This window comes from Microtus ochrogaster, unplaced genomic scaffold (genome assembly GCF_000317375.1).
Source record: "Microtus ochrogaster isolate Prairie Vole_2 unplaced genomic scaffold, MicOch1.0 UNK9, whole genome shotgun sequence".
Lineage (NCBI taxonomy): Eukaryota > Metazoa > Chordata > Mammalia > Rodentia > Cricetidae > Microtus > Microtus ochrogaster.
The window spans coordinates 8320677-8336558 of NW_004949107.1; the positions used below are offsets into that span (position 1 = coordinate 8320677).

At 39.6% G+C, this 15882-nt stretch overlaps 1 protein-coding gene across 8 annotated transcripts in view; it reads right to left on the reverse strand.

Moving 5' to 3' along the window:
* Ehbp1 (EH domain binding protein 1) overlaps nt 1-15882 on the reverse strand; it is a 282868-nt gene that overhangs the window by 226236 nt on the left and 40750 nt on the right. For all 8 annotated transcript variants that reach the window (XM_026788929.1, XM_026788928.1, XM_026788926.1 and 5 more), the window contains exons 4-5: nt 8789-8884; nt 2487-2540 (exon numbers count right to left, since the gene is read on the reverse strand). In XM_026788929.1, coding sequence (XP_026644730.1) covers nt 2487-2540; nt 8789-8884 — 150 coding nt within the window. The remainder of the gene's footprint in view (nt 1-2486; nt 2541-8788; nt 8885-15882) is intronic.

Genomic DNA, 15882 nt, shown 5'->3' on the forward strand with positions numbered 1-15882 from the left:
CTTGTTCACGGTGATGGGATCTGAACTCAGGTCCTCACCCTTGTTCACGGTGATGGGATCTGAACTCAGGTCCTCACCCTTGTTCAGGGTGATGGGATCTGAACTCAGGTCCTCACTCTTGCACAGTAAGGCCTCTCAACCAGTGGGACCTCTTTCCAGTCCCTCACAAAGCAAAATACTGCTATACGGACAGGTAAAGTCAACAAAATACAATCATAACAAATTTACCTAATAAAATTGTTATTTTCTACCATGGCATTCCCAGTAAGTATTACTGCTGATGTCATCACCTTTACTGAAAGCTGGGGGATTACCCAGCTCCTGTACTTGTTAGCTTCTCTTTCTCTTTCAAGTTATCCAATACCTAGATTTCATTTTTCCTCCAACCCTTGGTATTAGAAATCAGAACCCAAGGTCTCCACATGCTGAGCAAGAGCTCTAGCACTGAGCCATCTTTAGACCTTGCTTTTCTGCACCATAATCTTAGTAGGTAGCTCAGGTTGGCCCTTTACTTATGATGAAGCCAAGACTGACTTCAAACTCGGTCCCTCTACCTCCCCTCCCAAGTGCTGGGATGACAGGCATGTACCAACAGGCTTGGCTTCCATTAGACTGCTGCTGCCCTGTTGTGGGCTATAAAAACATTGCCATGTAGGCCAGCGAAATGGCTCAGTGTTAGAGGAGCTCTTTGAACCACATCGCCAGGGTATATACACGATGATGTATTGACACAATAGAAATTAATTCCTATAGGTATTTCAGTTGAAAATCTTCATCTTATAAGATAAATGATAAGAATAATTGAACAAAACCTATATGATTTAGTTGAATTTTGTAAATTTAACGTATTTGGAGAGAAGGAAAGCCAACCACCCTAATTTTTTGTTCTTTTCTTCCATGTTCATTCCCTCTCCTGAGTGATTTCTAGAATTTTCAGCTATTTTAATAATAGGTAAGTGGGGGAAAATATGTTTCTGGACGTAAACATATTATATATTAAAAGGTTACAAAAATAGATATCCCAATACAGAAAGATAGTCTAATACATGCCTTTATTTTGCATTAGATTTAAAGTTTACCATTTTAAGATTTTGTATGTACCGCTGTTGATCTTTAAAATATCTTTTGCAGTCAAATCTAGTAATGTCATATAGTTTTCCTTTAAAAAAAAAATCTAGAGCCTTTTTGCACATTAGTATATAACCTAATTTTCAGGAATGTGTAACTACTGTTTCTTAATCCTAAGGCTGAATAGTAAGAACACCTTCCTACACAAACGTAAAGCTGGTTTTAACACGCCTCTACCGTTAAACAGTTCAGGTTCACGCGTGTAGATGAGCCATGAGCAACGGAAGGTCATCCACTGGGAAGACCTCCATCTGATACGAGCACGAGAGCTTTCGAGTCTAACTTCAAAGTCCAAATTCGTTTTGTTTTTCCTCCAAGTATAATTTATGTTCAAATCCGTCCCTACAAAAACACCCCAGCCGCTGATGCGCATGAGACCGTAACGTGCTGGCAGAGCTTCGTATTGGCTGTGAGCTCCCCACTGTGTTTGTACCTGGTCCTGAGTTTGCTCCCACACTTCGCAACACTTTAACTAGAAATGGTCCAAGGCACTCCTGGGAAAAGCTTAAGTGTCCTTTTAACACTGGATACAAAGTAAAGTCAAGCACAGAAGAAAGGAACGTGGCACAAAGACTGCCATAAGCAGGTTCCATGTAAGCCTTAGGGTTTTGAGGACCCAGCCGAGAAGGACAAGATACCACCAATAGTTAAGACGGATAGTCACAGAGACGTCCTCAAGCCTCCCAACAACTCACAAACTCTCAAGCTGAGGAGTTCATTCGGAAACTTGCCCTTGATCAGAGGACTTGTAACTGGGACAACTAGGGTTAAAATCAAGTCATCTGTGTGTCCGTGTGTGCGCATGTGCACATGCATGTTCATTCAGAGGACATCCGGTCCCTGGAGCTAGAGTTACAGGCATTTGTTACAGCACCTGATATGTGAATCCTACTCCAGTCTTCTGAGAGAACATCAAGTACTTTTAATCAATGAGCCATCTCTCCAACCCTTAAAGTCTAGACTTTTAATCATTATTATTGTCACTGCCTATTCTCTCTAGTTCTTAGGTAGAAAGCATTTATTTAACACCACTGTATACCTGCTAGCCTCTTGGGATTCCATACTATGAAGGCCTTTACTATATAAGAAATACCATGCTAGCTGATGAAGAGATAAAAGAAAGCAAGTGAATGACTTTGCCCTCAGACCCACACAGAACACATCGTGTATACACAGTTTGTCATTAAAGACTTTTTACAGTTTATCATCAATATTTTATAAGCAATTGTTATTGATAAAAACTTTTAAAATCTACAAATTCCCTATTAAGTTTTCAGAAAGCGACATTTCTCCCATCACAAACTGCTCCTGCAGTGGGGCAGTGGGGTAAAAAAGCATGGATTCTGTCACTAACTTACATTCTCAATGACAAATGTCCACTCTTTGTCTTCAAATTCTTCTGCATGAGGATCCTGCAACAAGAGCAAAATTTCGAGAAGTGAAAAACACTCTCACTAGGCCAGTTGATACAATCAAGAAAACACAAGCAAACTTGTTTGTTGCTTTACTAACATTTGAAAAGGAAGGAGCAAAATAACATCTTTAAAGAAAACTGAGTAATTTCTCTAAAATAATCATATTTTATATTAAGAAATCCTTTTCCTTTTGTGGATACATCTCTCCCAGTGCTGCATCTATGACAAGACAAAGACACATGATCACAGACAGACAACTCTGTGAGTCAACAAGTATTTCAGTGACTAAATGCTCACACAAAGTTCTTCTACAACTTTTAGTATTTGGAACTAAAAGTGCCACTTGAGACTCTGTGTTCTGACACAGCGATCATGTGAACCCCTGGAATTTCTAAGTATTCCAAGGGATTTCATAATCAGACAGAACAGCCAGTCAACACGAGCTGTTGACAATCCTCTTCCCACTTCTGTTAGGGCCTGAGGAATCTAGGGGTGCGGGATCCTGCCACCACAGGCAGCGCTGTTTTGTACGTGAGGCACACTTTTGCAAGCATTTAGCTGACAAATACTAAAACTACTCTAGCAATTGCAGAGGTCACCTATGGACTCATGCATACTTGCTCTGTATTTAAAGACATAGTCCATACTCTCCTAGGAATAAGTGTATTATAAACGAAATCAAAGTCCTCACTGGAAATGAGAAAACAACACATTTCATCTTGCAGAAACAAACAAGGAAAGCGTCATGATAGAGAAAATACCCAGACGCAGCAGAACTGTGTGCGGTTTTCACACATATGAGAAGTAAAGGCAACAGAGTGCACAGAGAACAAGGCGGAACGTGAATCCTCTGCTTCCTGGCCGCCAGGGATGCAAGTGAGCAAGGCTCCTGCCCCAGGTCCTCCCCGCCACAACATACAATGTCTCCTTCAAGTTGCTCCTGTTAGAGTATTTTCTCACAGCAAAAGGAAAGGTAACTAAGACACAGGGTAAGAAAAATAGCAATATTGTCACTTTTAAGCTGTAAATTCTTGATACAGGAACTGGCATTCCTTCAAATCCATTTCAAAGTGATCAAAATTTTACAAGAAAAATAATTCAATTAACTTTAAAAAGAGAAAGTAGTGGGCTCATAATATGTTTATATTCAATATATTCAAGTTCAAGTCTGGTGTGAGGGGTAGATATTCACATTCCATGTGGAAATATACACAGTACAATGGTATTTCAGTAGAGCGGACTGTCTTAAGACACATCCACATGGAGATGGATGCTGGTATCTCTGTACAGGGTCTCAGGCTCCACCTGCTCCTCACTGGGAAGAATCTTGTTCATAATTATAATCTTCTGTTGCTATGGTCACAGTTGACTTTCCATCCTGGCTATCTCAAGGTAAAGGGGGCTACAACAGTATTTCAGTTCATTTACCTTTCACCCACAGATTAATCTTCAGGCCAAACTCTAACCATGTTAGCATGACTCAAATTTCCTTTAGTCCCTTACAACACATGTGATATGTAGCACAAATAATAAAAACCCAGAGACAGATATTGGGGTTCAACCTGAAGATCAGAAAAGCAAAGCAATCAAGCCACTAGAAAGCTCTTACCTCTATGAAATCTTCAGACTGAAAGAGAGCAAGTTCCTATCTCATCCTGCCTTATGTTCCTCTCTAGTGCTGGAATTAAAGGTGTGCCCCACCACCAACCAGCCTCTATGGCTAACTAGTCTGGCTGCTGGGATTAAAGGTGTGTGCCACCACTGCCAGGCCTGTATGTCTGACTAGTGTGGCTGTTTTGCATTCTGATCTCCAGGCAAGCTTTATTTATTAAAATATAAATGAAATATCACTACAGTGATAATCCCAGACTTCAACCAGGCCTAGGGGCACATGTCTGTAGGCCCAGCTCCAGTGACTGTAAAGACTGGAAGGGCTTTTTATATTGAATTAGGACACAAACAGTACTACTCGGAGACTAAGTGACAACATGACAACGCGGAGGAGAGCCATCCTGCCATTGTCCTGCCTGTCGGTTTTCATCTTTATTGTTTTTTAGGAATGCAGCATAGTTGGTATTAGCGACACAGAAGCATTGACACCCACTGTGCCCAGTTAATGTGGAACTCATGAGACAGGCACTCGGTACAAATGTGAGCACTACACTGGAGTTCCAAATCACCTGACTTACCCACTGAGCCTCCAGCCTCAAGACACAGCATTGAACACTCACTGTGCCCAGGTAATGTGGAACTCATGAGACAGGTACTCGGTACAAATGTGAGCGCTACACTGGAGTTCCAGACCACCTGACTTAACCACTGAGCCTCCAGCCTCAAGAAACATGCATGGCACACAGCAGCCTTTGAGAATATTGGATAAATTAATTCATGAATAAATGATACATCAATAAACATAGTTAACAGTGCCTTCATATAGTGATATACTTCACTGTGTCAAATAAAACATTTTGAGACACAGATGAAGTAATATACCTAAAACAATTTTTAAAGAATTATTTCATTAGGCAAAGAAATAATTTGATAGGAAACTTCAGTAAGTGATATGAAAGCAACAACAATATTCATTTCTCAGGCACTTTAAAGTGGATGTCTAAAGAATTATTTTATTATGGGCCAGACAAAACATCTGTAATTAATCAAGTCTTCTTTATTTACCTCTAACTGTTGTCAACTTTCTTACCTCTTCCCTTCTGAAACTCTAATACATTTTAAAATTTTTTACTAGCCATATCTATTTTCAATTTAGTTGAAATTTCAAAACCAGGCATTAATCTAAAGAAATCAACTTCTGGTTAAATTACAGAGGTGAAACACGCTGATAACTTTCTTAAAATGTATTTCTCAAGTACTTGTCAGGGAGATGCCTCGGCAGTTGAAAGCACAAGTTGCTCTTCCAAGGGACCCAGGTTCGAATCCCAACAGCCATGAGGCAGCTCAGAATCATCTGTAGCTTAAGGTCCAGAGGATCCAACACCCTCTTCTTTCCTCAGCACCAGCCACACACACGGTGCAGACATACATGCAGGCAAACACCACATCTATAAGGGTTTTTTTTTTTTAATTTAGGGGTTCTGGAGAGGTTTCTCCACAATTAGGAAGGAGCACTGGGTGTTGCTCTTCCAGAGGACCTAGGTAACATCCTTGGCACCCACCTGGTACCTCAGACCATGGAACTCCAGCCAGGGAGTCATGCCATCCACAGGCAGCACACACATGGGGTGCACAAGACGTGCAATGTAGATACCCATACCCACAAAAATAAATTTTTGCAAAATAAATAATTCAAAAAGTATTTCTCTGTGAATTACTTGTGTGAATATCTTAGAACATTTACAATTTCAAAATTACGTCAACTGTGAAACTTGAAAGGAGGGGAAAGCATGAGAAAATTTTTTGCTTGAATATTTAAGAGCTGTTCAAAACCAAGATCCGAAACTTACCATGAAAGAATGAAGTTGTTGCATTTTTTTTTCTATCAGAATTTTGGGTGATGTGGAAGATAAATGACCTACTGAAAATACTCATTTAAATATTGGAAAAGGTTACAAGGTTGCCCCAACAATATAACCGAGTAGAAAATGCTGCAGACTAGGAAGGAGGCATGTTCCCTACATCTTAATGCTCAAAGGCATGAATGCTAACGGAGAAGCAAATCCCACACAGCATGGAAAACCACTCTTAACTCCTGATCTTCCCAGCAACAATTTTAACTGCTACTTTCAACTCAGACTCTTTCTGAAAATGGCTATGAACTATGCTTCAACTCCATTCCAATCCCCTGTTCTCTACCATTAAAAATAAATGTGAAACACTGCATAACCTTGTCTGCTCATTTGTGCTAACCAATATGAGCAGACCAAATAAGAAATTTACTTGATGAGACTGCTTAACAGTCTTTCTCAAGCATATCAGAGAGCTTGCACCTGTAGTAAATATTCATAACCTATTACTACAGAGTAGGCAATTCAGTATAAACCAATGGTTCTCAACTTCCTAATGCTGTGACCCTTTAATACAGTTCTTCATGGGGTGGTGACTCCCAACCATAAAATTATTTTATTGCTACTTCATAACTGTAATTATGCTACAGATATGAATCATAACTGAACTATCTGATATGCCTAATATCTGATATGTGACCCTCCCCCAAGGGGGTCATGACCCACAGGTGAGAACTGTTCTGGACTAGAGGAAAGAATTGGGTTAACTCAAGGTATTTGGGAACGTTAACCTCCCTACTGGTCTTAGTTCCCTTATCAGTAAAATGGAAATATTGATAGAACCTTGGAGCTACGTCGAGAACAAACTGATGTGGGCAGAGACTCAAGAAGTATTGTTCTTAACTACCATGCTTAGGGTATCATTCCAGCAGGAGAGTTATGGAAAAGAAGGGTTTCGTAGCAGCCTCTGAGGACAGCCACTAGAAAGGCAACAGACTGGCCTAGGGGAAAAGATGAACAGAAAAGCAGTACCACTTCCTCTCTTATTTTTTTCCTAAGCAAAGAGATGATGGTGATGATGGTGTTACCACCACTTACAATATATGTGTGTGATATATATGGCAAGCACAATGCAGTGTGTGTGTGCGTGTCTGTATGTATATATGTGTTTGTGTGTGTGTGTGTGTAGGGTAGACTCAATACTTAGCAGAACATGTCTTTGAAGAGACAGCACAGGCAGTATAGGCATGCTGCACCATGCCAAGCCTCTCTGCTCTCTATTTTGAGACAGGGTCTTAATTTACCCTGACCTTGAACTCACTCTGTGGCTTAAGCCTTGATACTATGATCTTCTCTGTCAAGTCCCCTGTGCCATCAGCTTGGCAAGCATTTGTTTTCTGATTCTACCACTTCCCAAAAGGCTAATAATAGGCCATACTTTGCTCCCACTATTTCTTGAGAGCAGAAAAGTTGGTTAGTAAATTGGTCCTTAATTATCATAAGTGTTGAATATTTTATGATATTTAAAGAAATAAGGCAAATATCAAGAAAAAAAACACATAAAAGACAGGCAAATAGTATATGTCTGTATTTTTATCTGTACTTTAAAAGAGTATATTGCTTTCAAGTTATAATTTTCATAAATATCAATGTTTAAAATATTTTAACGAGTGGGTTTGGTGGCACATGTCTTTACTCTCAGGAGAGGCAGAGTTCAGCAGATTTCTGTGGATTTGAGGTCAGCAAGAATAGGTTCCAGGCCAGACAGAGCTACCTAGTAAGACCCTGTCTCAGTATATATGGACCTACATACATATATACATATTTGCATAATTATATACATACATATATTACATATTTGCTTAGTATATGTGTATGGATATGTATATTTACTGTTACACTTGATTTTGACCAAAAAGTCAAGAAGCAATTGACTTTTAAATACATCATGTTGTTTAAGAGATGTTACATTGATTTATGCTGTGGAATATTTATTTAATGATGCAAAGATTTGTTGCATTATTTTATGTTGCATTTGCTTAACTCTGTAAAGCTGTGTTGCTCTGCCTACCCCAAATACCTGGTTGGTCTAATAAAGAGTTAGGCAGAAGATGGACAGGTGGAGCTTCCAGGCAGAGAAAATAAACAGAAGGGAGAAAAGGAGAAGGAGAGAAAGACGCCAGGTGCCAGAAACCCACACAGCCAGCCATGGAATAAGAAGGGAAGAGAGATAAATAGAATAAAGGTAAAAAGTCCAGAGGCAAAAGACAGACAGGATAATTTATGAAAAGGTAGTTACAAGCCAAGCTAAGGCTGGGCATTCATAAATAAGAATAAGTCTCCATGTATTTATTTGGGAGCTGGTGGCAGGCACTCAAAGAGTTAAAAAACAACAACAAATGGGCCAAGCGGTGTTTAAAAGAAAAAAAAAAAAAAAAAACAACCACAATACCATGCTGCATTAATACCAATATTTACTAAATACTGATTTTAAAGTAAATTGTTATCAAACAAAGCCAACAAAATGAGGAGCAGAATAGACTTCACGAACTTCAGCTTTGCACAGGAAAAGCACTTGAAAGATTCCTGTGAGTAAAGTACAAGGAAAAGCAGGCCCAGGGGCCTTATGGATCTAAAAGTCTGCGGTGCCTTGACAGTGTACAAACTTCCTCGTTGGAAATGACACCATCAGGTAAGCAGATACATTCAATAATCGTGTGATAATCGTATACAAAAGCACATACAGATGCAACTATAAACAATCTACACACACAAAGAACTTACCTTAAAAAGAGTCACAGTGATCTCAATGTTTTCAGGAACAGGCCAAACAACCACACCACGGTATGGATTTTTTATTCCCGGTTGCCAGCTGTGAGCCTACCAGAATAAAAATGAAAGCTTCAATTATGAAGTGTGGAAAATGCGAGGTTAACAATCTACAAAAGTATATTAATCTTATTTAGCTATCCACTAACGACAATAGTCTCCCTCAGACAAAAATCACTAGTCAAAATAAAAGCAAACATCAAAACAAAACAAAACATTTTAAGCATTAGCTTGGGTCAGAATAGCTCAAACAAACGAAAGCTATAGACCTATAAGCAAACCCTCATATACCCCACTACACAAACATGCAGGTATGCTACAAGAAATGACGGAAAAACAAGACATCTCATGTTCTTAAAGGCTGCTATTTCTGATTATGGAAAACTTTAACAAGGAGCAATGTTTAAGATTATTTTTGTGATTGAGAAGTTTGAGGCAAATTTATTCCTTAAAAGGAAAATCTCAAGTCTGAAGAAACGGTTGAGTGATTAAGAGCGCAAGCTGTTCTTCCAGAGGACCTGGATTCAAGTCCCAAAACCCACATGGTGGCTCACAACCATCTGTAACTCCAGTTCCAGGGAATCCAACATCCTCTTCTGATCTTCATGGGCACCAGGACTTAAGCAGTGCATGATATACATGCAGACAGAACAACCATATTCATAAAACTTGAAGAAAAAAAGAAATTTCAGGAAAATCTAGCAGGGTACAGCCAAGCATGAGTGGTCCCAGCAATGCAGGAGGCCGAGGGCTCAAGAAAAAGGAGGAGGTGAGGGTATTTAAGTTCATTTCCCCTAAACTGCTATGCTTCTTATTTAGGACACGGGAAAGCAAACTCTAGCTTTTCCAATCATTGTTTCTAATTCTTGTGATTTGGGAGATGTCTTACTTATAAACCTTGACTACCCAAATTCCCTTGGAAACTTCACCACCCCGACTTTAAAGTTCATCACCAGATCTCCCTTGTGCATTATTAACCAAAGTTGAGCTGAAGAGAGATGTCATGCCAGGCAGGGCGAGTGAGTTTCATCTTTACATGCTGCAAAACTCTGGATGTGTCGGAAGAAGATAACAAAAGCTATGTGTCAGTCCACAAACTAAGATCCGAGTGTGCCAAACTCATCGCACGTGTGGAAGGAACCTTCCTAAAGGTGGAAACTACTCATTCCCCACTCTGGGTCACTGGGCCACGGAGCTGGAAAGATTTCCTGCTTTGGTGGAGGGGGGTTATGGTGTACGGAGTAACAGACGCACAAATTATTCAGATTACCTAAGCAGTATGTTATGTGGAGCACAAATGTCAGAAATAAAGCAGAGAACAAGGATACAGGGGTGAGAAGAACATAGCTTTTCCCAGGGCAGTCAGAGGGAAGGATGAAGAAATGAGATCTACAAGTGCAGGAAAAAGCCTTCTGAGGGTGGGGCAACGCTGGCCCCGAAGCACATCAGAGTGGCCAGGGAGTGCTGCCGGCAACAATCGAGGCCCAGCCTGGGAAGGCCCTAGTAGGCCTCTCAGATTCTCACTGGAAGGTTTAAAACAGAGGAATGCTGATCTAAGCTGTGTTTAAGGTGACTCTTTTAGCCAATGAGTCCACAGCAGACTTCGTAATAGAAGTCACATAAGAACAGTAGGAGGCCACTGCAATAACGAGGAGAGCTGGGGGGGACTTGACCAGGGGTGGTAAAAAGGTGGCGGAGTAGCCACATTCTGGTACACTGTTTCATTTTACAGATCGTGACCAAGATCTGCTGTTTATGTAGGAGAGAACTAAAGTAACTAGAGCTGAGTGAGGTAAAGCTGTTTTGTTCTTGAGGAACTAGAAGAAACTGCTGCTAATGCATATCAGGCAAGGCCAAGCTCAGCTCAGTTTTATACACATCAAATCTCAGTCACCTATTAGATACACTAGTTCAGGTCTTCAAACAGGAGCTCAATCAAGTATTGTTACAATTTGGGAATTATTAGCATACAGATATTACTTAAATCTTTAGAATGGATATGATCCCAGGAGAGTGAGAACAGATAAAGAATAAGAAATCTGGGTTGGGATGTAGTTCAGTGATGGACCGCTTTCCTGGCATGCATCTGGCATGCAAACCTGGGGGCTTGGGAGGGTAGTCTGCACTGAGACCTTGGGTACAAAATGAACAAGACAAGGAAATGAAACAAAAGAGGCAAAGGTGTGTCAGGAGAGTAAAGAAAACCCAGGAGCATGAGGTGCCCAAGCCACGCTGTAAAGAGAAGGGCCCACAGCTGGTGGCAGGTGACAGCCTAAAGCCGGGAAAAGACCACTGGAGTCAACAAAGGAGAGCTGCTAACATCAAAACAAGCAGCTTCAACGCTGCAGTCCAGGGGGAAAGTCAGATTGGAATGAGCTCAGAGAGAAAGGGAAGAAAGAAACTGAAGGTACTTCACATGAGAACACAATCACTTTGAGGGAAAGAAACAAGTTACCCACAGCTGAGAAAATAACATCTGAAGACAATCTGTAAAGACAAAAAATGCACTTATGCGAACGGGAAATAACCAGTTAAGAGGGAAACCGTGATGATGCAGAAACCAAGGGAGACAAGCTAAGAGGACTGACTGGCCTCAGACACAAGGAGACAGCTGGGGGTTTTGTTGCTCTTTGTTTTCCAGCAGCAAAGGCCACTTTCTCATAATAACAGTACATGAGTACAGACACAAAGACAGACGTACAAGGGGGGAGTCTCACGGCACAGGACCTGCATTTATACTCCAGAACCCATTTAAAACTGGCAGGTGTGCTTGTGTACAGCTGTAACCCAGAGCTGGGAGAGGCCCACGGGGCAAAGAATGAAAAGTCTAATACAGGTACCTAATGATAATTTTGGTGATTAGACAGACAGATAGATAAAATTATGCAGAGCCATCAAAACTCTAAGTTATGAGATACAGATAGGCTGGGCAGTGGTGGTGCACGCCTTTTATCCCAGCACTTGGAAGGCACAGGCAGGTGGATCTCTGTGAGTTCAAGGCCAGTCTGAGGTCAGCTAGGGCTGTTACACAGAGAAACCCTGTCTTCAAAAACCAGAGAGGGAGGGAGGGAGGGAGGGAGAGAGAAAGAGAGACAAAGAGAAACAACACATCATTGGTAAATATCTAAGAACCCTGGTCAGTTTTCATGCAGGATTAGCAGATTATATAAAAGAATTTCCCTAGAAAGTGATTGCATAGAGACACGTGTAGTAGTCACCGCCTTAGCACAATTAGCAAGCTTTACCCTACGAATGATAACTACAATTATCATCATTTGCCAGCATCCTGATACAGCTAAGCGACTAGGACACATTATTCAGATCTCTGTATACAGTTTTTCTTTCTTACTTTTTGGATCATATATATTAATACCATTTGATATCTGCCAAAGGCAGGCCTGGGAAAAATGTAACACTACTTAATTGAGGATACTCTGATGGTAGTACTGAATATGAACTTGCCATAGCTTAGAATGGGAATAGTCTCAATTAAGGAAGTATCTTGATTAGGCTGGCCTGAAAGCATGTCTGCAGGGGATTTCTCTCAGTTGTTCACTGACCCAGTACACTGTGGGCAGCACATTCCCTAGGCTTGGCCCTGAACTGTGCAACGGAGAAGCTTGGTAAGCAACAAGCAAGCAAGTAAAGCAGAGTAGGTTCAGCCATTTCTCTCTGTTCTAGACTCTGCATGTGTTGTGACTGGCTGTGTGTACTTACGCCTTGATTTCCCCCTATGATGAACTGTAACTTTGAATAGCAAGCTAAAACAAACCTTTCCTCTCTTAAGATGCATTTTGCCAGGATATTTTAGTATAGTAACAGAAATAAAACTTGGACAGGTACGAACTCTATAAAATACACTGACTGCTTTCCAATTATTTCACGCCGCACTTACCTAAAAGATTGGTACTTTCTATATATAACCAAAGTGCTCCAGTGAGGGCTAGTGGAAGGCTAAGTAAGTAAGGTGCATCCATGCAAGGGTGTGGACCTGAGAGCTCAGCAAGCCAGGACCTATGGAAACGCTCAATGGATGTGGCACCTGCCTGGAATCCCAGAACTCGAGAGGAGATCCCTGGAGCAGGCCAGCTAGCTAGGCTAGCCCAGTCAGCAAGCTCTGGATTCGAGAGATCCTGCCTCAATATATAAGGTGGCCTCCTTATATAGGTGCACATACATGCAACCACACACCTACAAACATGCACACACACGCAGCAAAAAGTTTCACTAAAATTTCCAATTTTATACTTCATTAACTTATATTTTACAAATTTAAAAAGTGCATCTACTGTGTTTCATATGTCACCTATTAAGCAATTTGACTGTGCTGACAAAACCTCCCTCGGGTAAAGCTCCCCAGTGTATCCTCCTGACAGGAAGGGGACACATGTAAAAAACTCCATCATGAAGCAAGGCTACAGAAGGTGATGGTGACAGGTTTCCCTTTGGTATTCTTACACCTCTCTGCAAAGTTCAAATTCTAGTTAGAAAGCGGGAGTTTCAACAGCAAAACATAAAATGCCATGTTCTGGTTTATCACAACTGCCCGGATGCTATGGTCACATGAACTGAAAATTGATTTATGTATGCCTTTACAAATCAATTACAGCTTGACAAAGTCTGTGATATAAATGTCATTGCTTGAGAAAGGAGGAAAGCTTCATATTGTGTTAATTGCCCATACTAATTATTTTAATCAAAATGAATCTGCAATGAGCTCTTTAAATAGTTAGCTATAAAATATACATGTACCAACAGAAAATGAGCAATTAACTAGGAATTAAACTTTAAATTAAAAAGGCAAATGTGCCTAATTATTTACTGTCTAATTTAACTGTCAGTATAATATCTGAGTGTCAGTTTTAAACTTCCTTATTTAGCTATTATGTATAATTTATAAAACATTTCCATAAATGTACAGGAGATATATACATATAAGATATATACATATAATATATACACACATATATATGTTATAAGCTTAACTCTGTCAGTTCTCATAAACTGTTATATACCTCTAATATTCCAAGAAAAAGACAGGAATTCTAAAGTACAGTAACATCTGAAAGTCGGGATTCCACTGATGCTCAATTCTTTACATAGATGATGCAGTGTGTGCATATGACCTGTGCACTTGTTCCCATGTATTTTAAATCATCAAGACATTTACAAATGCCCACTGCAATGTGAGGCCGTGTAACTAACTACTAACTATCCCATACTGTTTAGGGAATAATAAGGAGAAGTTTTGCATATGTTCAAGACTGACAATTTTTGGAGGCAGGTTTCACAAAACCCAGACTGACCTTGAACATCTGATCCTCCAGCCTCCACCTCCCAGGTACTGACATTACAGATGGCCCCACCACACCCGGCTCACTCACAATTTTCCCCAAATATTTTCAGTTCATAGTTGGTTGAATCCACATATATGAAACTCCTAAATACAGAGCTGACTGTGTATAAAGGAGGTCTTGAAGAACATTAAAACTAAGAAATAAATAGAATAAAAAGTAATTTCTTATAAAATATACTGGTTTCTGAGAAAATTAATCTGTATTTCATTACCTAGATTCAAACAATAACTGATATCATGAGAAAGAATCTTTCCTTTATAAAAACTACTTAATTTCAAATAAGTCATTAAATAACAAAGTATACTCAGTATCAAAATGAGTATTTTCTGAACTAAGTTACAACCTAATTTATTATATTTTGTAATATCACTCTTACTTTTGGCAAGTTCTTAAGTTAAAAGGTACCCGTCCTATCACCCAGAGCTGCATCCCCACAGCCAAGAGAAACAGAAAATACTTGAGCAATAATGATTCTAGCTGTTAACACTGACAAGGGTGAAAAAAAATACATAATCGGGGGCTAAGTAATTAATCAACTTGCAGTATATTCACATAGTGGTATACTATCTAGCAATAAAACCGTAAACTACAAAAAATAAAATAAAGCAAGAGCATGAATACATCTCAAAAATATGATGCTGAACAAAGGAAACCACACATAAAATAGTATATTATATAAAAACTATATATAGTACTATTAAAAATATACAGTGCTATAAAAATACTATTTTAGCATTTTTATATGAAATTCAAAAATAGGTAAAATTAGTTTTTACTGACAGAAAATCAAAATAATGCTAGTCTCTGAGGGTTGGGAACTGCCTGGAAAAGAAACAAAAAAAAATTATGTTGATAGCAATCTACATTTTGATAGGAGTATTATTTATACAAGTATGTATATATAAATTGTATTTATAATATGTGTATTATAAATTATAAACATGTATGCTTACAAATTATAATATATATCACTGTGGTGATTTGAATAAGAATGACTCATATATTTGAATGCTTAATAATCAGGGAATAGCAGAACTTGAAAAGGATTAGGAGGTATGGCCTTGTTGGAGGAAGTGTGTCACTGGGGTTGGGCTTTGAGGTTTCAAAATCCCAAAGCCTGGCCCAGTGTCTCTCTTCCTGCTGCCTATGAAGCAGATGAAGAACTCTTAGTTGCTTCTCCAGCACCATATCTACCTATGGCACCATGCTCCCCACCATGATAATGGACTAAACCTCTGAAACTGTGAGCAAGCCCCAATTAAATGCTTTCTTTTATAATAGTTGCCATGGTTGTGGTGTCTCTTCACAGCAACACAACAGCGACCAACAGCGACCAACAGCGACCAAGACACTCACTGAACTGAATAACTAAGGTTTGGCTAATTATAGATGCATAAGTTTTAGCTTAATAAAAATAAAACTAGAGGCAGATGTGGTGGCACACACCTGTAATCCCAGCACTCAGGAGGCACAAAAGGGAAGATCACAAGTTCTAAGCCAGCGAAGACACAAAGTGAGACCATGTAGCAAAAATGAACAAAACCCACCTTGGAAGATGGCTTTAATAATTTTTTAAATTTCAATTGCCAACAACTAACAAACTTTTCTTAATACAGATCTATGTATACGGATAAACCAACTTCCAGTATCTATGTTTACAGTCGTATGCTCACAAAAAAATGTATTTCTCTA